This window comes from Paralichthys olivaceus, chromosome 17, assembly GCF_024713975.1.
Source record: "Paralichthys olivaceus isolate ysfri-2021 chromosome 17, ASM2471397v2, whole genome shotgun sequence".
Taxonomy (NCBI): Eukaryota; Metazoa; Chordata; class Actinopteri; order Pleuronectiformes; family Paralichthyidae; genus Paralichthys; species Paralichthys olivaceus.
Window position 1 is genome coordinate 14,938,667 of NC_091109.1, and position 24,920 is coordinate 14,963,586.

The 24,920-nt window shown below is 39.0% G+C and overlaps 1 protein-coding gene across 4 annotated transcripts in view; it reads right to left on the minus strand.

Annotated features, from left to right (window-relative positions):
- The window catches only part of plppr5b (phospholipid phosphatase related 5b), a 93,425-nt gene extending 70,729 nt beyond the window's left edge, over positions 1-22,696 (minus strand). Inside the window, exons 1-3 of one of the 4 annotated variants that reach the window (XM_020101403.2) lie at positions 22,346-22,696; positions 18,522-18,583; positions 14,637-14,726 (exon numbers count right to left, since the gene is read on the minus strand). In XM_020101403.2, the coding sequence (XP_019956962.1) occupies positions 14,637-14,699 (63 nt within the window). In that variant the 5' untranslated portion in view covers positions 14,700-14,726; positions 18,522-18,583; positions 22,346-22,696. The remainder of the gene's footprint in view (positions 1-14,636; positions 14,727-18,521; positions 18,584-22,345) is intronic. The other 3 variants (XM_020101400.2, XM_069512918.1, XM_020101401.2) reach the window with 3 other exon arrangements.
- Positions 22,697-24,920: the final 2,224 nt, after the last annotated feature.

The window sequence follows — 24,920 nt, forward strand, 5'->3', positions numbered from 1 at the left end:
AAAAACGCCAAGAATATATCAGGTTATTAGAGAATTAGTATTCATCACTAACACACTAAAAACATAATGTAACCAGCTGCTGATCCTCACAGACAGAAACACTTTGTGGGCCGCCACAGTAAATATGACATCAGAGCAAATGATGACAGGCATATTTTCCTTGTCCTCGAACTCTCATCAGGAGCAGTAGACTTCTCCATCTCCTCCCTGAGGAGCAACTAATGAGCTTTGTTGCCTGGTGAATACAGGTGTCCCACTGCACAGCAGCTGCACTAAAGCATGAAAAGAACCTGACACACACACACACTTGATCATGAAAGCAAAATCACATCCATTTGTGATTTAACACATGTAGTTAAAATGAGGTCAAAGTACAATTGAGATCCTTTATACAAGAAAATGAACCCTGATGATTTCTTTTAAACTTTGACTACAGTCATTGTCAGTGGAGAGCAAATGTGAATTTTCTTATGCAAAAATACTTTCTTTTAAAACTCTTCATAACACTCCTTTGTGCGGGTGTGATACATGACAACCTTTATCAAGGTACCTTGATATCGTGTGACAACAGTGTTATATCACAGCCGCCAGTACGAGGTGATATCAGGCTGTTAGGGTGTGGATATCATGCCACTTCTCCCTGAATGTAAATGAGATTTTAACAAGTTACAACTTCACCTCCTCACTTCTGACACTAACACGGTCACAGAGGAGAAAATGAGGGCAGGAAAATATTCAGGGATACTATTTTTGTTCTACAGCTTTACATTTGTGGTTTTCTTCTAGTTGTGATAAATCTGGGTTTGCTAAACTCTGGAAGACTGAAAACATTGTTCCAACAAAGTCTGACAGAGCAAGAGACAGGCAACAATTTATTCGGAGATCAAACTGAATGTAACACAGGGAAATGTTTTATTACTACCCTTACTACTAAAAGTACAGAGAGGTCATCAACCTCAACCAACCACACTGAAGAATTGTATTTTGACCAGCATATCAAGACACTGACACGAACATGTTTCTTCCCTAACCCTTCTTTTTATTATGTAGATCACTTAGGTCTTCAGATCAGGGCCTACTGGTTTTAACCTTGCACTCGCCTCAGAACAAAATGTGATCATGCCTTGGTTAAAACTTACTATTACTAATATTAACCATTATTTTATGACCCCCCTCCCCCCAAACACACCCACGCACAAGGCACATTACTCAGCTGCGGTATACAAGTGATTCTGCTCCTTCCTAATCACTCAGACGTGGAACTGATCTATATAACAACCTGCTGAATTCATATATATGTGATCACTGATAAACTGGGCGTTGCTTCTTCTGCAAAAAATGACGTTAAAGGTCCAGTGTGTAAGTTTTAGGTGAAAGGAAACTATTGGCAGAAATGTAGAATAATCCTCATGATGTTTTCACTAGTTAATTTCATCTAAATTGTATGAATTGTAGTTTTCTTTACCCCAGAAAAGGCTCTTTATATTTAAATACTTTATATTTACATGGAGGGGAACCTCTCTACGGAGGCCAGCATGTTTTTTACATTAGTCCAGACTGGACAAACTAAATACCTTTAGAGTTTTTATGACAATTAAAGGCTACCACAGGTTCTTTTTCATGTTTGGAAGGGGAGGGTGAGGTGAGGGTGTTCAGCTGTAACGTGTAATTTCAACACTAAATATCACAAAATTCGACACACTGTACTTTTAAAACACTTCATTGCATCATAATCTGCAACGTCTGCTGTCTGCTGGAGTGAGTGTGTGTATATTTTATATAGTTTTTTACCCTGAAGACTAAAATATTTGGAGCTGTAATTGGTTACAATATAAACAATTTAAAGAAATTAAACAGATTTTACAGTAAAATCTGCCTTGAATTACCCAGTCTCCCTGTGTGATACTTTCAGAAGACACAAATGAACTGATCTGCTACGAAGACAACATAACTCTGACCAACAGAGAATCTATAAATAGGCGTGTTGTGGTGGAAGTATGAGAAATGCTTACATTGTGTTTTATTACACCATTATGCCAAAGGCAGCACTGTGACCCAGATACAGTCAATATATGACAGAAGTAAGCATGCAAAAATACTTTAGCTAACAGGCAGACACATCACTTTGAAATGTGCATCAATCTCTGTCTCTGTCAACACAAATTAACACTGAGGATTGATTCACTGGAAAATGATCTCAGAGACACACACATGAGATTTGCAGAAAAAGTGTGGGTAATCACAAACGCGGGCCACAATGTATGGCTCTCTGATTGTTACAGGCGAGTCGAGTGTAGAACACCAGATTTGATTTCATCATCACGTGTGAATAAACAGCTCGTATTAAAAAGGCAAAGCGGCGGAGGAGACAACTTCAAAGTAACATGCTTCAAGCAGCCCAGGCTTATCTGGCATGTCACACTTCATAATAAATTCATGCAGTGGCTTTCTTGCGACCCACTGATGTGAAGGCGGTTTCTGCAGGCCCCTGTTCATGAATGAAAATAATTGTGGCAGGCATGGGTGGAAGTAGAGACTGAATGCTGGGGCAGCTCTGCAGAGAGGCAGCCAGTGCAGCGCCGTGTTCTCCACACACACTGACATCACCAGGGTACATCAAAGAGGACACACAATGTACACTAGCCTATATACAGTATTTGTTTGTTGCTCCTGTTCCTGATTTTACAGCGATCAGCATTTACAACTGTTACAAATGTAATTGTGGGAGGAATTCATAATTCACAATGCCATTTTTTTCTAAACTAAATTAACGCATGCTTCTATGCTTAATCACTCAGTCTACAAACATGCAAGCAACTATTTGAGACTTTTCAGCGGAGGTCGACATCAATATCTTTATTTTAGCAGTTTTTATTTGATTATAATTCATTTACTCTTTGGAATAATAAAATTACATTTTGAGCTAATTAGAGTGCTACATGAAAAAATCATTCAGTCATCATCAGTTTTTGTTAATCCTTAATATTCATGAACCACATGTCAATGTATCCAATAGATGTCAATACATTTAACCTAGAATCAAAAATGTTGACCTCATGTGGAGCTATAAAGTCAGGGAATCACTAATTTATCACTAAATACCTATATAACTATATAACTTTTATTTATCCTAAATTCATTAATATTTATCATCTGGAACCGAACATTTCTAAACTGATTTTTTTCTCAGTCCATACTGACCATACTGGTGGATTGAGTGACCAATACTGTCATTCTTATAAGAGCGTCAACTTCACACCACAAGTCACAATTTGCCCTCTGCAAAAAGATCCCAATTTCATTAACCTGCTGCCAGACACAATAACCAGAGCACCACATGTGTTAGCTTGATTACAGGTCTCTGTTTTTTATGTACTGTGTTGTTGTACTCCATGATGTCCCTCTCTGTGGTTGTAAAACCAATTGTGCCAATCAGAGGTGCACACTCAACATGCCTGAGTCTCAATCAATCAATCAAATGTATTTATATAGCACGGTATCACAACAAACAATTGTCTCAGGGTGCAGCACAAAAGTCCAAGATCTTGAGAAACACAAAATCCAACTTGTTCCACACCGAGCAAGCATGAGCAACAGCAGGGAGGAAAAACTCCCAGGTCGAAGAAACATCCGGCAGAACCGAGCTCGGTGTGGACGGCCTCTGCCAGGACCGGTTGGGGTGATGGAGAAATAACAAGTAATATAGGAGAACAAAAGGAAATGAATGGCGGGGTTGAGTCACAGTGTCAGGTCAGGGGCTTGAATCCAGCCCGGGAATCTGCACATGGACGTTTGCGTGGTCTTCCAAGGGCGCGTTGGTCCCCCCGGGCACTCCTGCCTCCCTCATGGTTCACATGCGCAGCAATAGGAGTAATAGTCTGAGTGCAGTTAAGACGAATATGTCTTTAAACTATAGTTTAGAATCAGCTCTCCCTCACAATCAATACTACAGCTTCCATATGAGCTGAAAAAGATTTGGATGGGGGCATGACATGTTGTTCACTATCAGTCAGAGAAAAACCACAAAAAACTGCCACCCAAACAGAAAATGGCTAAGTTATAACATTATCCCAGACCCAGAAACTGCGTAAATAAAATGTAAAGTCTTCATCCTCTGAGAGCAACTGCAGTTCTGTTAGTGGTAGAAAGTAACAACATTTTCACAACTGCTGTAATTAACTATTTTGAGATGGTTTACTTTTCAGGTAAATTCTTAGTTCATGCTATTTTATGCTTCTACTTGAGAAACAGAGTGAATGTTGTATTCTCACTCAGGTGGAGACAAACACAACTCCCATATAACTCCATGGTAATGTTTCTCTGTAACTGCTGGAGGTGGAACTGTTTTAGAACAAATTCAACCTAACTTAAATCAGTGATTACAGATTTAGTGACGTTTCTTTTTCTACAGCTTGCTGCAAATTACACTGGATACCTTTATATTGGACATATTAAAAATAAAAAAATAAAAATAGGTCAGACTGCAAGTCATATGTCCTTTTCCTTTGCTATGCCAGCAGTGTATGAATGTTGTATGATAGAGACAGTGCTGCACACAGATGCACTGAATAGATGTGTGTTTGAACCATAGACTGTATATAAAGAGGTTTGAACGAGTGAATACATGTTAAGTGTTTTGAATGGTCATCAAGACTGGAGAAGGTCTAAATAAATAAACCATTTAAGGGGATTTAAAAGGCATACATGTATACACACACGCACTGATTATTTTTAAGCAGAGAAAGCCCACATAGTTTCCACACGGAGCCGCGATGTGCACATGTAACATGCACGCGCGTTTTTAATTTTTAGGGGGTTAAAATGCTGATTTTATATTCAAATGAAAGAAAGAAAATTCATTTGTATGTGAGATCAAGTTATTTATACTGATCTGAGTATTTCATAGTGTAAGATACTGGGGCAGCAGCAGCAGTAGCTCAGTCCATAAGGTTTTTGGCTTGGGAACCGGAGGGTGGCCGGTTCAAGTCCAGCATGGACCATAACCATGGTAGCTGGAGAGATGCCAGTTCACCTCCTGGGCACTGCTGGGGTGCCCTTGAGCAAGGCACCGCACTCATAGGGCGCTTTTCCTGGGGGCTGCCCATCACTCTACCATCTCTCTCCAAAATATGCATATCTTTGAGCCCTGTGTGTGTGTGTGGGATTGTGGGTTAATGCGTGTATTAAATGAAAAAAACATGAGTGTAAAAAGAATTTCCCCTTGTGGGATCAATAAAGGAAGTTTAAGGTTAAGATAGAGGTGTTTGATACCAGTACTGTTTATAAATAGTTATCACAAAGGAAACGTGTATATGTATGTGTGTGTTTTATGAGATACATTTTACCACAGGTGTCTGTACTGTATTTAAATCCACAACTCTTTTTGTGACTTTTTTAGCTGAGGAGCTGTCTTTGTGGCTTGAAGATTGACTACCAACTGTGATGCAGTGGACATGTAAGTTTTGCAACTTTGCATGTGAAAAAAGAGGGCCGCTACTTAAACATTATAGATTGAAACATGGTGGTTACACAAGAACGTCACCGTTACCATGTGTTCATAAAGAGTGCCTCTGCACATTTAAGTCCTTCAATGCACTTAAGGTACATCTATCAAGAGCACACTCCATCCAAGTGATGCTGTGGAAAATGTATTTCAATGTCAACTTTGTGACTTCATAGAGCCCTGTGCAGAAAAAGATTTTTTTTCACATTTGCGTACACATATCCAGATGCACCAGAAAGTGCAGTGCCCCTACCAGGATTGCAATTTTGAAACCAGCATCTATACTACATTTAATGCCCACAAAAGCAGGAACCACAATGACGATCATAGTCAGTTGCAGTTCAAGCCAGGAATTTTAACACCTGCTGAAACTCTGGTTGAAGTTGAAGTTGAAAATGAAAGAGACGTTCAAGACATAACTGATATTCAAGAAGAGGATTTAGATAATATTGATGACTTGGACTGGCAGCTTGAGCATAATTTGGCAGCCCTTTTCCTTAGAATGTGAACCATACTTAATATATCTGAAAGTGCTGTGCAAGATGTAATACAGCAAGTAAGCCAAATAATGGACCTGTCAAAACCTTTGCTGTTTTCTGCTATTCAGAGAATACTCCTGAACTACTATCCTGAGGCAGACATGTCTATCGCGTCAGAAATGGTAACTGCAATCTCAGAGAGCTATGTCATTGTGAAACAGGATAGTCACCACTCATCAAGGATTTAAGCTTCAGTGTTGCTGTTAAAACTGCAGCTGTCTTCTGTGAATTTGTTCTCTTTTGTTTTTATTTCTCCTGGTGAAACTTGGCCTTATTAGTGGCCTACAGGGAGGCCTTGCAGCTGATTGGTCTCTCGGTCCCAATAAGACAGCCAAAGATGGTGTGGTGGAGCAAAAAAGGGGACATACATTCCCCTCCCCTCTCTCTCTCTCTCTCTCTCTTATGTAGAAGATTTTAATGTAGACTTGATGCATCAAGGAGACCAGAAGGTGAAACAATATACAAACACTAACAGGGTTACATGAGCAATTGTCACCCCAGAGTCTGAAGATGTCTCCCACAGCATCCTCATATATCTTCCTCTACTTACGTCACCCTTTCTAACAGCACATCCATGAATGGCTAGAATTGCTTTCACTCTCTATTTAACATGTAGGTGTTCACATCCTATTGGATAGTTGAGTCTAAATATGCATTTCTATATCACAAAAAATGATACACAAAATAGTTGAAGTTGATGTCTGGGGCATCTAAGTAAGATATGAAAGTCAACACTACAATGGTTGGCCCTTTATCTATAGCCTGACCTTGGGTACTGCTTAGAGAGAGAAAGAAGTATGTGTAGATTGAGCTCTATTCTCCTCATGGTGAACAGATGTTATGTGTGAGGATGGTCAAAAATTCTCTCACATCCCTCTCTCTCTCTCATTACAAAGTAGATCAAGACTCTCTGGGGTTGTTAGTGTTTCAATTAACGACATACCCCAATAAAGCCTTTATGCTTCCTAGGCTTGATCAGGCTGTTTACCTCCCCATCTCAAATACACAGTCTAGCTCTGATGCCTTGTTATTGACATTTTGCTTGACACCAGATCTAAGGAGACAGCTGAATCTTACAAGATGTCAGTTACAATAATTAAAGGTCTCACACTAAAAATTCTCAGAAAGTGATTTAGCTCTGCCTATACTGGGCATTATGCTTGTGTAAAAAAAACATGCTATAATACTATGATATGCAGCTGTTTTCCTGACCTGAAATGATTCTACCTGTTAGTGTGATATTTTTGGAAAAGCACAGAGCTCATCACACACAAGTGGGAGGGGAGATGGGACCAGATGGTCTATGCAAATACAGCAGCACACTGCAGGTGTTAGCATTTTAATGTCTGTTTTCATCAGTCACTCTGTTGATGTCTGATTCTGTTCAAGTGAGATTAATATTATTATAGTTCAACCATCACTCATTTCCAAAATCCTTAGAATGGCATCGTTTACTGTTGTGGATTTTAAGTAACACATATATACGATAACAGGGGTATTAAACTATCATGATACAATAAGAGTAAGTTAAAGGTACAGTGTGTAGAATTTAGTGTTGAAATTGCATGTTGCAGCTGAACACCCCTCACCTCACCCTCTCCTTCCAAACATGAAAAAGAACCTGTGGTAGCCTTTAATTGTCATAAAAACTCAAAAGGTGTTTAGTTTGTCCGGTCTGGACTAATGTAAAAAACATGGCTCACAGCTCTCTTTTTTATAATTCCATCATCCTCATCCATCTACAAAACTTTTTATCACACTCATTGTTGTGTGGGCCTCGAGCCAAGTGTAAGACTTCCCCCCAGGTCATGCCCCTCCCGTGGCAGAGGCTTCCAGTCACTCACTTCAGATATTCACTTGATTACTTTTTGTAGCTGACTGCATCATTATATTCCTGATGTTGGGATTTTCACCCGCTCTTCTTTGCAGATCACTTTGGGTTCTGACATTTGGAGAACCCAATCGACAATGGAGCGAGGATTGTGAGAGGCTCGATCTGCAGACGAGGCCCAGACATTCATATTCTATTCAAAACGAGGTTATTTCCACCATGTTTTAAGCCTAAAGGTCCACCAGAAGTGGCTAAGCTAGCAAACACAACCATTTCTCATTACGGGTCCCTGAATGCAGGAAGATATCAGCGGACATATAGGCTTAAAACTTGGTGTAAATGAAGACATGTCAAGTTGAATTTGAATGTCGGGGTTTCCAGACACTCCTATGACATCACACGAGCAGTATAGAGGCAAGTTATGTTTTTTTCTGTTGTCTTTTTTTTACGTCTGAAGCTAGGTCACTAATTTCTTCAATTGTAATGGATTAAGCTGCTACACAGTTCATCCCTGAAACTCCAGAAGTGTTTTGTGGACTCAACACTTCACCTACCCCTCTGTCCGCACAGGGGTAAGTAGATAATGAGTATATTTTCCTTTTTGGGTGAACTATCCCTTTAACCCTGAGTTAAATCAGAGTAGGTTGAACCAGCTTTGTACTACAGGCCTCTGTTGTAATAGCCAAACTATTCTCTGCATCACTTCCTTGACTGATTGCATAACATTTGCATTACAATACATTAACACGGTCACCACTTCCACTGCTACTCCAGTGTCCAGCTCTACATCTCCACGAAATCCATCACCACTGCTACTCACTCCACTCTGACCACTGACATTAAATCATGGATGCAAACCAACTTCCTCATATTAAACTGATAAATCTCTGGTCCGAAATCCCTCCCTCAAACCATTCACAACTTCTGCCTCACCATCGACAACTCTACCCTGTCTCCCTCCCCACACATCCGACTACAAACAGTTTTAAATACCACTCTTGCCAACAAGCGGCAATTCTTAATGGCAATTATTGATCCCTCTATTCAATCAACTGAGGCCTAGTGACTCTAAGAATGTGTGATTTACAATAGGGGTCCAACAATTACTGTTTCTAAATTAAAAAAGAATAAGAATCTGTCCAGAGGTGCCAAACTTACCTGCAACTCTAACTTCTGCAGAGCTGATGTATGTGTCAGTTGTCAAATTGAACACCCACACCCTGCACTGTAATTTAGAGGTGATGGCAACTATTCAGGATGCATAGCATCTCAACTATTGAATGTACATTAATAATACATTTCACAGGTAAGTGCTGCTCCAGTACTTATAAATATAATAAGTATGAAATTATACGACGAAATAATAATAATAATATGTCCTACTATATACTATGTTTTGAGTACTTATTATGTTGCTTACTTATATGTTCTGTTTTTGCATAATTATATGTTATGTCTACTTATATGTTTACACCCGGGATCAGAGAGACACAGCACTTCAATCCTCTCTATGTCCTGTACATATGGCAGAATGAATAAAGTTGACTTTGACTAACAGTAATAGATCACCCAGGTTTTGGTAGCTTTCAGAACACATTATACAATTTCTTCAGTTATGTATGTAACTGTAAATGATGATAACTGACAAATTTTCAACAAACACAATGTCACTCACAACAATGACACTGTTGGATGCAGGCTCCCACAGTTCCATTTTAAGAGACAGCGTTTCAAATGCCTTTAAGATATGGAGGTCAGCATTTTGTAATCATAATCATTTCCACAACTTTAACTAAATCTTAACCACCCTGTATAGCCACGCACAGATTTAATGAGAAGTTTTTGATTGTTGATGTTTAAAGTGTCATCATTGAAGGTAATCCAGAGTTTCCCTGATTGTCCAAAACCTAAAGGAAGCTAGGTATGGTCAAAATCCCAAAGATTAAGTTCCTCTTTTCTCTCTCTTTTCAGATATGACCATGTTTATGACTGGGTTAATTTATCCCTAGGTATATATGGATCATATCTGACCGCCCTGCAGTCCCACATCTTGATTTTAGAAAATGATTCATGCTGGTCAGATTCATGCATGTTTTCCTTTGCATAGTTTCACATTTTGGATCTGTAAGAACCTCTGGTCAAGACATTTTAGACTTACACAAACTCCCTTTTTCAAGCTCCCCGTCATACATGGCCACATATTAAGACTATGTGTAATAAGCCCAGTGTATTTGGACAGTAAAAGCACCGAGGAGTATAGAATCAAACATAATCTCTCTTTGCAGTGAGGTTGGTTAGCTCTTAACTTTATAACTGATGAGACAACACACATCTGTTGGCTGTCATCTATTCTGTTCCTAGAAAGGAAGAGGCAGCAGGCTAGCACAAGCTTCGTCCTCTATCAGATTAATCAAAGCATTAGCGTTCTAATCCAATCTAATTGATTCCTTGCCCTCTCAGGAAAAAACAAAACCATTTGTTAATAAGTCAATCTGTAAACATTCAACAGATGTCCTGCTGGAAATGGGCAGTGAGGGGGTGGGGTGTGTGACTGTGCATATAGTCCTGCTCTATATTCCAGTCTGATGGAGGAGATCAGCAAATGTCTTGTTGTCTCTATTCGAGAGCCTTGTCTTTCATTTTGAGAGCATTATTTCTTCATTTTATGTTCAGATTTTGTTGTCTCTCAAATTATCCCTTCTCGAGGACAACCCTGCTCTGTTCCTGCTCAAAACCGCCTGCTCTCCGATACACTCTAGTATAACAGAAAATCTCCCTGTCACCCCCGCATTGGGTTTCTTCCTCAAGCTTGGGTCCTTTAGGAAAGGTCAGGGAGTTTGAGGGTTCTGCACAGTATCTTAGCTGTTCTTACTACTGCACTCTTCTGGACAGATGTTGGATCAGAAATCACAGCCCCTAATGCTCCTATAGGGATACACAGGGACCACTTTGGACAGTCTACAACTGTTCCATTCATTCTTTCAGCATTTAGTAAATGATACATCAATTGTGCTTCCAATGGAGGGACTTGGTCTTCCACAATGTGTTCTCTTTCTCCTCATCATCCACTCTGGATGCTCCACGTTTCATCTTGGATGATGGCCCACTAATCCTTACCCTCCCTCTTTTCTTTGCTTGTAGAGTCTCAGTTGCCTGGGGTTTGGGTGGAACCTTCCGTTCATTGTTTCAAGGTTTTTGTGTCTTGACCGATTATCTCATTCACAGCTTGATGGCATTCATGTATAAGAAGTGGCTGATAGTCACTCCACTTCTGAATCTGTATTCATTTTCATTCTTTGAGATGATCTGGCCGAGAGTCTTCAGGCATACGTATGTGCAACCAAGCCCCATCAAAACTTTGCGATACCAGTAGAATGTCAGGTATGGTATTGGCGACTGAAAGTGTCACTGCCTCATTTCCTTCAATTGACCTGTTACAACATCTCATAAGGTTGGTTACTTTCTAACCAGATTAGTTATGTTTAATTATGCAAACTATTTTAATAGGCAACAAATAAAGTAAAATGCAAGCATGTTGATGGCGTCAGTGTTATCTGCATTTCAGAGTTTATGAATAGGAAAAGTACCAGCAACACATGTGCTAGTTTACGCATTAACATAGTAGAAAATAAAAGTAACTTATGGTACAAAAACACAACTAGTGTGCAGTGTTCTTTTTTTACTTTTATCAGCTACTTTTAGAGTTAGACCATGTTTTAGCCTTCGTCCTTGTTAATTGTGTCATATTCAGTCAATCTCATCTTCAGTAAACTGCTTTCACATAGATTCCTACCAACTGATTTTAAATATTAAATCTGAACGACAACGTCAGCAAATCTGATGCCATCTATTTCTTGATGAGAGAGAGAGAGATGATTAAATTGCAAATAACCAGAAAAAAGAATGTTGTACAACAAAGCTGCAAAAATAATACTGAGTTTTGTCAAGACAGTGCAGGAAAGGTGTTGATTTTATTCTGTAATTGTGTAGGCCTTCGTAGTCGCATTGTGCTAGACTGTGTGTTTATATAGGTTGTTATATTTCTCTGCACACAAAGGAAGCTGTCTGCTGCCCAATAGACTGAGTTAAATACATTAACTTACATTAGGTTCTGTACATTTTAAAAACCAACCAACAGAGCTCCATTCTTGATATGTGTAGTGCCAATAAGTTTAGCGTATATCAGCCTGGATGGCATTTTTAATACACAAAAAAAACTAACCTTGTCTTGAGCAGTGTAGCTGACTGTGCAACTAATTTATAGTAAATCTACATAAGCAACAAAAGCAGCAGCAGCGTCCTGTTTTCTTGAGATACGTGCATACAGCTGGGTCTAGTGTAGTGCTACTGACAGTGCCATGATTGTGCTGCTGGTGTGCAGAATCACCAGAAAGCTTTTAGTCTTTTGGAATATTGAAAGGTTTGAATATCTACAGTTGCATGACAACAAAATTTGCCACATCATATGCAGATATTATGTTATAGTATGTATGCAGTATGTAGGTATATTACATAGCATTATAAATACTTTCTTTATTTCTCATGTGTATACAAAATTCTTGACAACATATATTTAACATAGTACTACACACATACCACTACATTATGTAATTTAGCTATTTGGTATCAATGTTAGGTCACAGTAGTGCAGGTCCATACTCTCTCTCATCCCTGCCTTTTCGAAGTGTACAGGCTGCGCCCTCCAGTGGCAAATACCTGAACAACATGCCTCAACCACACTCCTTTAAATAACACAATACAATTTACAACATACACACATATACAAGTTTTTTGGGAAATATGACGATGATAATCAGAAATTTAATAAGCATTCTAAATGCATTCTTTCGCAAGACATGGCCAGAGCTGTCTCTGATAATAAATTACAGACAATAGATAACACAATTATTAACCCCCACCCTCACTGCTGTCCATACACAACCAAAGCCTTGATTCAGTTTATAAATGACATGAGCTGAATGACAATTAGCCCCGATGCTAATGGCTTTATCATCAGTCCTACTGCTTCATCAAATTTAGGCAGGAAGCCCAAAGGTTGGATTCTCCATTACAAACTGTTTTACATAGGCTACAGTCTAAGTTACAGACAAACCATATATAAGTAGTCTGTGAGATATTGCAAGATCAATTTTCAACACTTTGATTAGATTTTGAGAAACAGGTAAGAACAGCTGAGGAGAAAACTAATATGTTGCAGAGAAAAAACTAAAATGTCATATGAGACACTGAAACGGGACATAGTTATTGTTTACGTCATATTAGACCATGAAAATGTTTCTCATTAAAACTTTTATTAAAGAAAGTTATTTTACTGATTTATATATTGTACTCCCATGAAGTTGACTCTATAGAGACGGAAAAAAAAAAGTCAGAGACCAGGAAGAGTCAAGCTCCAAAAACACTGACTCCAACACATCCCACACAGTGACCTGATTCTGAACTCAGGTGACCTTTAAAGGTACAGTGTGTATAATTTAATGATATCTAGTGTTGAAATTACATGTTGCAGCTGAACACCCCTCACCTCACCCTCTCCTTTCAAACATGAAAAAGAACCTGTGGTAGCTTCAGTTGTCATAAAAACTCAAAAGGTGTTTAGATTGTCCAATCTGGACTAATGTAAAAAACATGGCAGCCTCCGTAGAGAGGGTCCCCTCAATGTAAATATAAAGTATTTAAATTTAAATGGCCTTTTCTGGGGTAAAGAAAACTACAATTCATACAATTCAGATGAAATGAACTAGTGAAAACATCATGAGGATTATTTTACATTAAATGTCTGCCAATAGATCCCTTTCACCTAAATCTTACACACTGGACCTTCACTGTAAGTGCCCATGGCTATTTTCTCAGAATTGACTTAAAGGGATACTTCCACAATAATGAATATTCTGTAATTATTCACTCACCACTAAGCCGATGGAGAGGTGGGGGAAGTATTTGAGTCCACAAAACACTTTGGAGTTTCAGGGGGTAAATAGCATTGCAGCCAAATCCAATACAATTGAATCCATTACGCTTGAAGTAAGCGCGTCATTAAAATTTTACTCGAAACAGTGGCATTCACACCATGTTTTTAGTCCCAAGGCTCCAGAGGAGGGTATCAGAGAACATTTAGGCTAAAAACATAGTGTAAATGACAGTGATGCAACAGTGACCCTATATAGTAGAACTGTTGGAAGTAGCTCAAGAGCATTAACACAGGCAAAGCAAACAGGCTTGTTTAGAACAGGCACTGCACTAATTCAAATTGAGGATAAATTACGTATATATTTATTCTTCTTGTACAAAGCCCAAGAAAAGATCCAAACCAACCACCATAGAACTAATTGGTTTGTTCTGGAACTAGAGACACAGTTCTTATTAACTGGTTTTCTGCTGATCATTTCATGCTGTTTGTCTCACAAAGTGTACTTTCTGCTGTCTACGTGTCTTTTCTCTGCAGAGCAGAAACGATGCATTAATAATGGGCTGTGTTCACATGTGGAAATGTATAAAGTAGAGAAGTATAAAGGAGGAATTCTCCTCTTCTCCTGAGAGCAATACTTTAAACGAACCTGGTGAAAAATTTCAGGAAATACCACAAGAAATACCACAAAGAAAGTTTTACTTGGAGAATGCAAATCCTAAATCTGACATTGCACTAGCAGTAGATAACTATTCTAGAGCACAGGGGTCTCACTCTCTTGGATTTGTTAAAACAAAAATATTCCCAAATGATCATTTATGAGTGAGAACTCACCTCTCCAGCCAGTGAGGTGTAGAGTTTCCTTCGCTCTTTTCGACGGAGTTGCTTTGAAGGCATTTTGAGTTGTTATTCGTAAAGCATCCACTGCAGAGAAAAAAACACAAGTTGTAGGAGATAGCATTGAATTAATCAGGAATTAAATGTGACAGGGAATAACAATAATGTTTCTAGATTGAAATCAAATCCAGGACATTATATTAACCCATGAAAGCAGCTGATCTAATATGTATTGTGCGTTTTGATTATCAATATACGATACTATGTCTATTTTGTATTTGAATGAGCCTATTACCATTAAACATATTTACAGAAGCACTGTTGCATGTCTCTGTTGCAGAGACCATGTCAGTGGCCATGCTCACTAAAGGAATGTGTCATCACAGTGATGTTTTTTTTTTGTTTGATGATATTCGTCAACAACTTTTTTAATTGATGATGAATTGATGTGGACAAGACGAAGATGATGTAGGTCGATCAGAATGAGAAATTGATGGTAAAAATACATAATGGCAACATGGTGACACACACACTAATAAAAATAATACCACTGAGAGCAATAAAATAGCTAGGAGAATGCAGCAAACTTTGAAGGAATGCTCGAAGTATACAATGTTTGCTTATGTTACATTACTATTTAATTTCTATTAACAAGACAACTGAGGCAGTGATCTCACATAATAATGAGACATTATATTGTTCCATGCAGCCAAATGTGTTATGTAATGTATTTGTGACATCTATTGGTTATTCAAATACAGCATTTAAATTGGAAATGGATTTTAGGCTTACAGATACTTTCTTTCCAAATGGATGCTGGTAATGTACAAACTACTGTAAATGTATTAATATATCACAGACTAATGCACTAAAACACAACCAGTTAGACACTGGACTGACATTACAGAACTGGATGAGGTTTACTTAATATGAATAAAACTGACTTTACTGTAACTAACTACTAATGGGCTTCTGGTGTTAGTACTGAGATACAGATTGTATCTAAAAAAACAAGGCACTGCATCAAAGCACACAACAGTTCAGTCTGCTCTGCTGAACTCTGCTGAGCTAATACTACTACAACTACTGCAGTTCCATATTTTCCACTGGGTGTCACAAGAGGACAACTGAACACAAACCAGAAAATGTACCTTTACTGGTCCAATTTTGGACAAAGTAAAAAAAAAGAATATATATATACCAAATATCATTGATTAAACTGTCATGCATATTAAAATACAAAGTACAAATACAAACTCTGTTAATTTACATCTATAAATATTTATTTTTAGTTAATGTTTTGGTATATCTATACATGTAAATCCACAGAACCACTCTTGTTTATTTGTTCCATAAAAATGTATTATAAATATTTATTATGTAAATTAAGATTTATCTTCACACAAACTAGCAACAGCAAAAATTTAATTTTAACACTAAGACAGAGTGTTATCTTCCAAATCAAATGATATATGGACAACAGAGCCAGCAGCACGTTACCAAGGGTAATGATTGAGGAACATAATCTGAATAAACGGAATAAATAAACTATTCTAATTCAAAATTGTTACTTCCTCACCTGACAACCCGATTAAGTATTAGGTTAGGGTGAAAAAGTCTGATGGCCAGGAGTCAGAATTGGTAATTTGGTGCTTTTCCAAATCGAACCCACCATTTATTCCCTCTACGTCCTGGAGCCTTCCCAGTGTGCATATTGGATATGATTCTGTATCTTTGTGTTTGTCCTTTGTCTCTTGCATGGGCTTTGTTCTTAAGAACCAACTTATATCAAGTTTTCAATCTATAATTTCTAAATTGGGAAAACCTGTACTAACCACAGAGCGTGCAATTGAAATATTGATCAGTGACTCAACCATTTCATTCCAGAGTTAAATATCCCACCAAAAACTGCAATGCTATTAAATTTTGTGGATAAATGTATGGTCCCCAATTAGACATCTCATGGATATTATTGATTGCAGGTTTTCTCCTCCAGCACATCCAGCTGGCTTAAGTTTTCACTGATATCTTGAGATATCTCAACTTGATGGATTGGGACAACATTTGGTACAGAGGAGACATTCTTGTTCCCCAGAGGATACACCTCAAATCATTAATGTAATCCACTGACATTTCCATAGCACCTTCATCATCAGGTCAAAGTTTTAGTTGGTCCATTGGTCTGGTGTATCTGTCTGTCTGCGTTATACTAGCTGTAAATGTACACAAGTGCTGTTCTGGTTTCAACAGAGAAGGATGGAAATTATGTATTTATGTTGATTATTCTAAAACTATACACTGAATGGGATGTAAATTACAAAGCACTTTTGTTATCATTGGAATGTGGCTTATATGAACAATGAAATATTATAAAAGTCGAAACCTTAAAACCCTTAAATTAGTCCCATGTAAAAAAGTGTAGAATGATTCCCTTGTGTTTGAACCTGTCATTTCTCAATGACTGAACCCAAATAAAATGCATCACTTAAAAATCTTACATACAGTACCGACACATTAAGGTGCAAAGTATTGGTCAAGACATGAGATGAGTTCCACACAGTTGATGAATTAGTCACTAATATCAGCTTGACCCACATTAAGATTAAGATTCCTATTTTTGGTCCCACACACAGCATGCAACATGCAAACATGGGGAAATTTGACCTCTGTATTTAACCCATCCGTTTGAACGGAGCACACACGGAACACACGGAACACAGTCCACACAGTGACCACACACAGAACAGTGGGCAGCCATGAGGGCGCCCGGGGAGTAATTGGGGGGTTCGGTGCCTTGCTCAAGGGCACCTCCGCAGTGCCCAGGAGGTGAACTTGCACCTCTCCAACTTCCGTCCATGCTGCGCTACTGCCTCCCCTCCATTTCATTTTCAATATTGAAAGTGACGTAGTGTGTCTCCTGTTCGACATGCAGTGCACACAATGCAGTGTCCCAGGCCAATGCAACAACTAACAGAGCAGACAGCTATCGTTTTTCAAAATCAAATGCCTCTTAGCTTTTTTATGCTTGTTTTGTACAATTCGATTACTCTAAATTTAGAATATTGACAGCCTTGATCAGAAAGGACTATCATCATCTGTCTGCCTGCCTGTCTGTCTATCTTTCTCTTTCACTACAAGTCAAGCACACACACAATCACAGAGGGTTACTGTGCTGCTTCTTTATGCAGACTGGACGAGCTGGGGCTCAAACCAGTGACCTTCTCCCAGAGGACAATTCATTTATATCACATCAATAATGATGGACAACAAGCCCTTTACACAAAATGACAAAGTGTGCCCGCTGTAAAAACCTTGCAATACAAGTCCTACAATCCACCCTGAATGTGTACACACACACACACACACACACACACACACACACACACACACACACACACACACACACACACACACACACACACACACACACACACTGTATTTACAGAGCAGCACAGCATGCAATCCCAGCTTGAACTCTAATGACCTTTATCAAGCTGAGAAGCAGTCTGGCTGCCCTCATTACACACAGCACAACAGCCAAATTAGTAGAAGTGGCATGAATGTTATTCTAGTTGAACACTTTTGCATGGATGTACTATATATATATATATATATATATATATATATATATAATATTGGTATCCCACAAGGGCTTTGCTGAAGGCTAATACAACTGCAACAAACCCTTTAAAATACTGGATACTGCAAGGTTTTATTTCTGATGTGAAATCTGCATACAGCAGGAAACTGCCAATCAACAACATCATGTCTCTAATCCTAATTACAAAGACCATTAACTAAAGAACAAATACAATGAACAAATACAATTTTAAAGTGCCATGTATATTACTTTTAGATGTGTCAGGACACTCTCAATCTCACCTCCGATTTGGTTTCACTATCCTCAGAAGCACCTCTCCTGCCAGAAAACTGTCTTCATGAGTCTACAAGAAGAGAACAGCATTCTGTTATCAGTTTGAATTCACTTATTTTATTTCCCCATGGCTCTGTAGGTCCATAGTGAAACCAGGGAGCTGAAAGTGAAAGTGGAGGCCCTCATCAGTCTAAAATGTTTCCTCACAAAAACTTCATTAAACATTTTTTTTTAAAAAGCATTCAGATATTTTGTAATCTGACCAGTCCATTATGGTTTAAGATTTAATCCCACGAACAGCAACACTAAGGGTTTGGTCAGCAGATTTGTCATTTGTTGTGTCATTTTAACTGTATCAATGGTTTCAACACTGAGTAGATTTAGGTTGAGTAGTTCAGAAAGCTTTGTTTCCTCCGTGACAACATGCTTAAGAAGTTGTGACTAGGCCTGTCACAATAACTATATCTATTGGAGGATTTATTGTCCCATAAATAACAGCGATAAACAATTATTGTCATTTTTAAGGCACCTTATGTGCCCCACAGTCTCAGCGTCCAGACTTCAATCAATGTATCTAGAAAGTCTGTTTCGGCTGCCACACAAGCAAAACACAATTCAGCTCAATCCAATTAACTCAAGCCAAAACAAACAATAAAAGTAATCCGCTGTGGGTTTTACTGCAGATCTTGTCAAACCAACAACTCTGGAAAGTAAACAGATAGTCAAGTGACATACGGAGCTTCTCTTTCCTCTCATCCCTCTTTTTCACATTAATGTTTCCTCAATACATGTTACTGACTTGACTTCTTCACTGGATTCCTTGTGCCTTATTGTTTGCTGATCCAGCATTGCTGCTGCGTCCACGACATGGATCGTGATGGTGGGTCCAGGGATGTCATTTTGGTGCCACGATTGACCAAGGAAATATCACGGCTTCACAGTTTTTACAGTTATCGATACAGTAGAAGAAAAAAGACTCACAACAAGCAATATATAGCTAATAGATAGCTAATAAAGTTATTTATGTTATGTTATGTTATGTTTGTTTCCTTATTGTGGAAGGTTGGTCACTACATTTGTGTTTCCTGTCATAAGCTGTGTATCTGTGTGGGAGTTTTATTTTGAAGGGTCAGCAATGGAAGTTGTTCTGTTATGGGAACGACATTTTGACAAATTTTTAAAAAACAAAACGTGTCCTGGTTCAAGCTACATTCCTCGTGTCCTTATTATACTATTACCTTTCAGTGGGGATTTTTACAATTCTTACGGTTATGAAATCGTGACGTTATGAAATTGTGACGTTATCAAACCGCGGTTATCATTAAACCGGTTAATCCCAATATCCCTAGGTTGGTCGTAGATTGTGATCGTGGACCATAGATCATGATGGTGGATTGCGAATCAGAGATCAGGATAGTGGTGGTGGACCGTGATCATGGTGGCAGCTGATCATGGATCGTAATAGTGGATTGTGGATCGTGATGGCAGCTGATCGTGGACTATAAATACAAGACTGCTTGATATACAATATGCCTACTCACATACTCTACCATTACTGGCAATAACTCCTCCATTGCAATTGTAATTGCTGCTCCCTTCATCCTTATCAGACATTTTCTTCTCTATGAATAATTTTGACATTGACACATCACCATTATGTTAAAATCTGTTTCTTCTAATCAAAGTTGTAAATATTGGAGAGGGATCCCTCACATGTGGCTCTCTCTAGGTAAAACAGATGATCCTCTCAGATCCCTGCACTCATTAGTCTGCAGCCACTTCCATATAGTGGTTCAAAACACACTGATTGAATGAACTCTCTGATAGGTGGGCGGTGACATGATCGAACTCTGGTCACTACAGTTAGCAAACGGGCAATATCGAGGTTAGCTAAAATGATGACGGTCATGCCCATATATTGTACAATAACAATAACATAATTATCCTGAAAGGCCTATCAACACCGTAGACTGGTGGAAAATCCCATAATACATTTTAAAAGTTTATTTTACACTTAGTATAAATACTTTTAGGGTAAAAACATGTTTATTGACCATGTTTAAAGGTAAACATATGCTTGTTAATACAAACTGTGCCACTTATATTCCCATTTGTAGGACAGGTCAGCTTTTCCCGCTGCCTTTCACCAGGATCATAGTGCATGATGGTATATATTGCTTGGCTATTGAGCATCTGTTGTGCACTACTTTTCCAGATGCATTGGGGAACAATGAGTCCATAAATTCATTACATTCAGAGAGCACTATAAAATGGTGAACTCACTCACTCATGTAGTGGACTATATAGTAAACTTCTGGTGTATGATCATTGGACTGTAAGTAAAGTCTATGTTTAACCTAAACCACAGTTGTCTTTGTGGTGTCATCTCTAGGGTTCAGTACAGTTTTCTCTACTTTTAAGAATAAAGTCGAAACTACCAGGTACCGATTCACATTAAATCAATCAGTGCCAAATTTCGGTACCTGCGAGCACATCTGGATGAGAGAGTACTGTACGTATACGTGAGTGAGAGTGAATGAGAGAGTATTGTTCGATAAAGAGCGAGAGAGATCAAGCCAAGCTCATTTCTACTCAGTGCACAGTCAGACTGATGGCAAGTCAACGGCACAGACACCCAGGGAGACATGCATGGTGCCAGGGCACAGACCCAGTCTGTCAGAGTGCACTCAGCCACAGCTCCACAAAGGCAAACACCCAGGGAGCCATGCACAGCTCCACTGTGTTCGTTTATATTAGTAGTAGTAATATTATAGTTATTTTTTTCACTGCCTCTCAATTTTCTACGCAGGAAAAACCCTGGTTGGACATTTTTGTTATACAGAGAGAGCGAAGTATAGAAAAAAAGTACCACCGCTCTGACTCCAGACCTGCAGGATCCGGATCTGACACCTCTCACACCACTGTCCCATCTCTCTTTTCTCTCCTCTCTTTTTTTTTTCACCCACCTCTCCTCTCTTTCCAATTTTTCTCCGCTCACCACAACCTGTCGAGGCAGATGGTCATTTCTTCCTGTTAAAAGGGAGAATTTTGGGGGGTTTCTCTGTAATTGTGTCTGTTTTTGACATTACTATGTAAAGTGCCTATGATGAAGAGATAATGTAGGTTAGGTCCCTGCAACATCTTCTAATGGGCTGTGACAACTACACAATAAAGAAAGAGCCAGACTGCATGTATTGTAAGGAACATGTTAAAGAACCTGCTCAATCCCACTCAGAACCAACCAGTAAAACAGTCCTACACATTATTACTACCAAAGGCTTGTGGACCTAAATATCCATTAGAGAGTGGCATCAATGGGCCACAAGGCAGAAGAAAACAGTCAAGATGGAGGGCTGTCTTTGCAGTTGTGTGCACGCCATCATTACCAACAATGACCACTCAAGTTCTCTTCATTAGCTGTTTGCATGTTTTTTTTTTCTTTTCATTTGTCCCCATGTATTAGTCAGACTTTTAAAACACTGGCTCCTACACTTCCCAAGATGCAACTCATAGCACATTTACATAAGACTTTCTGTGCTTCTTAAATATCTTCCAATGCCCACAATGCCCCACAGAACTATTCTTCAAATACATGGATATATAAACACAAATCCAAGTCTGAACAAACTCAGCTTCTCTGCTCTATAGGCTGCTGTCCTGTGTCCAGCTCCAACATTCAGCATTCAAACTTCCAGATGCAGAGTGTCACGTTATTGCAGCTGTAGACCAAACTCGTGTTTTCCCTCGTTCAGTTCAGTTTACAGATCAGAGATGCAGGCAGGAAGAGAAAAGCACACGTGTTAGTGCAGTTATTTCTACAATGATCACTAACCTGACGACAGACAGTGGTGTCTTCAGCGAGGGACACGCTGCTGCACTTCCTGCCGGTGGCGGAGGAGATGAGAGGCTGCAGCTCAGATGAAGGACACCGGGGGAGAGACTCCTACCTCGGACAGCTCCAGGAGTTCGGCTGCCTCCTCTCCGGAGTCTCAGCGGGTGAAACAGCAGCCTCAGCAGACAAAGTTAAACCGAGGGACGGCCTCACTGTCCTCTGTGTGCAGATCTCCTGCGGTCCCCCGGCGGCTTCAGTTTCCTCCTGCAACACTTTTCCGCATATTCCTTGTTTTAATGAGGCTACAGGATACCATGGGGCTGCGTGCACGAGGGTTCCGCTGCTGCCACGCATGCGCGGCTCAGGTCGGTCTCTGCTGGACAGACGTGTGTGCTGCCTTCAAATACCGTCAGAGATAAGGTGAACCATCCAAACAGAACACATACAGAAGCAAATCAAACTCACCACTTTGAACACATCAGGAGGCGACATTATTACGTTTAAAAATAAATTACAAATTATTTTCAAAATATAAAATTGCTGCTATATGCCTAAACCATTTCTGTACTCTATTGTATTATACAGACAGCTGTCATTTAGCCTGCCCTGACTGACAGTCCTCATGAAGTTTAAACAGCATCTCTTGATAAGAGTTCCAGCCAAAACAGATGATTATTTTGTGACTGATGCATTGGACTCAGATAGATAGATTGTACATGTATATAAAGACTACACATGACAGCTCTCCAAAGTGAAACCAAAACAGTTCCATAGGCCCTGGTGGCTGGCTGCATCACAGGTTCCAAATCCCCATCCCCTCCATGTTAGTGGACGGGACACGGGCCAAACTAAAAAGTGGAGTAGTCGAGTACCCCCCCACTGCAGACAGGGATCCTTCACATAACCAACCCCAGACTCAATACAGAAGCCTCTGCTGTATTTGAATCTGCTGGGAAGTTCTTATCACACTAATGTGCTGAGACATCATGATTGACAGCCAAAGGAAAGGTAGAGATGCATCATGCATTTGTATTTATACCAGCAAATGTGTGTGTGTGTGTGTTCTTACAAATCAACTAAGTCCTAATTGTTTTACATATGTGTCTGACAAACGTTCTACTATAGACGAGTATTGCTATATTTTCTATGTATTATAAGATATTTTGTTTACTTTATTCCTAACAATATGAACCTTAAGATGAAGCATTTTACTAAACTTGTAAAATACAGAGCACTCTGTATGTCAGACACACTGTATCTGACCTAAACCACTTTGATATGTAACATGTTTTTGGACTTTAGAGCCTCACTCTGTATCTGTTCCACTGGTAGTAATTAGAGTCTTATTACACACAGTGACTTACGGTGCATGTGGTGTCCACTTACAGTCATGGAGCAGTGGGAAGAGACCTTGGCAAGCAGCTAGTGTGTCAGAGCTGAGCGCTTACACCTCTGTAACTCCGTGATGACAGCTTCCTTCATCACAGCAACACACACTGAAATGTTGACAGTGACACACATTAATTAGCACTCGACTGTATGGTGTTATGAACACAGATACAGCTATTGACTTGACATATTCATGAGCACTTGTGTAAAATATGAACAGCATTACGATCAATTGGAGTTAATATAACTATCCCAGATCTATTCTACGTTTCAGGACACATCAATAAACCCACACCATATCTATCAAGCCAGAGGTCAATGATTCTCAATGTCTACTGGAAAATCTCTTGTCATATATTGACATGTGAGTGTATATGTGTTCACCACACTTTTTTACATGGTCTGCTTAGTATGGCTTGGGTAAATATGAACAAATACGTTAATATTTTACAATGTGGTGATAATATTTTTTACAATCCTATCTCACGTCTTTGTGATGTTATTTCAATTTTACCAACTTACAAACTGCACGATCAAAGCTTAATAACAGTATTGTTCATTGTGGTTTATTCAGTTTATTGCATCAATGTTTTGCTTCCCCCTGTTGCTCTGTGTGATTGGGATGGCGTGCATGCTGATCTTGTGGCACTTGTTGTCATTTGAGCTTCTTACAATTCAATGTTAACCTGTCACTTTATTGCAATCCTCATCAAAAGACTACAGGCAGACAAACACATTCACAGAGCTCATGATTAATGTTCTCCTTATAAATAAAGATAGGAAACAAATAACTTTTTGTTGAGAGACTAAATTGGGTTATAGGCTGTGTGTGTCTATGTAATTATAACTGTAAAATAATGCATGACCATGATATATATGTGATATATAATAATAATATCCAATATGCTTGTTAAATAAACTGAATAATTTACTTCACTAGCCTTCGTCCACAACTGGGGGTTGTCCACATGGTTTCTACTCAATTTTGAGAGGAATAAAACATGAGACATATCGGAGGAGTGGTTAAAATGTATTGGGCATGAGAATCAAACTGGTGAATGGCTATTATTAAACAACTGTGACCAGTATTGCTAGACAGAAATGTATTTTTCTTCTTCTTCGTCTTTGTATGGCTGTGTAGTTGTCATGTTGAATATTAGGAGAACACAGGAGACACTTGGGGCTA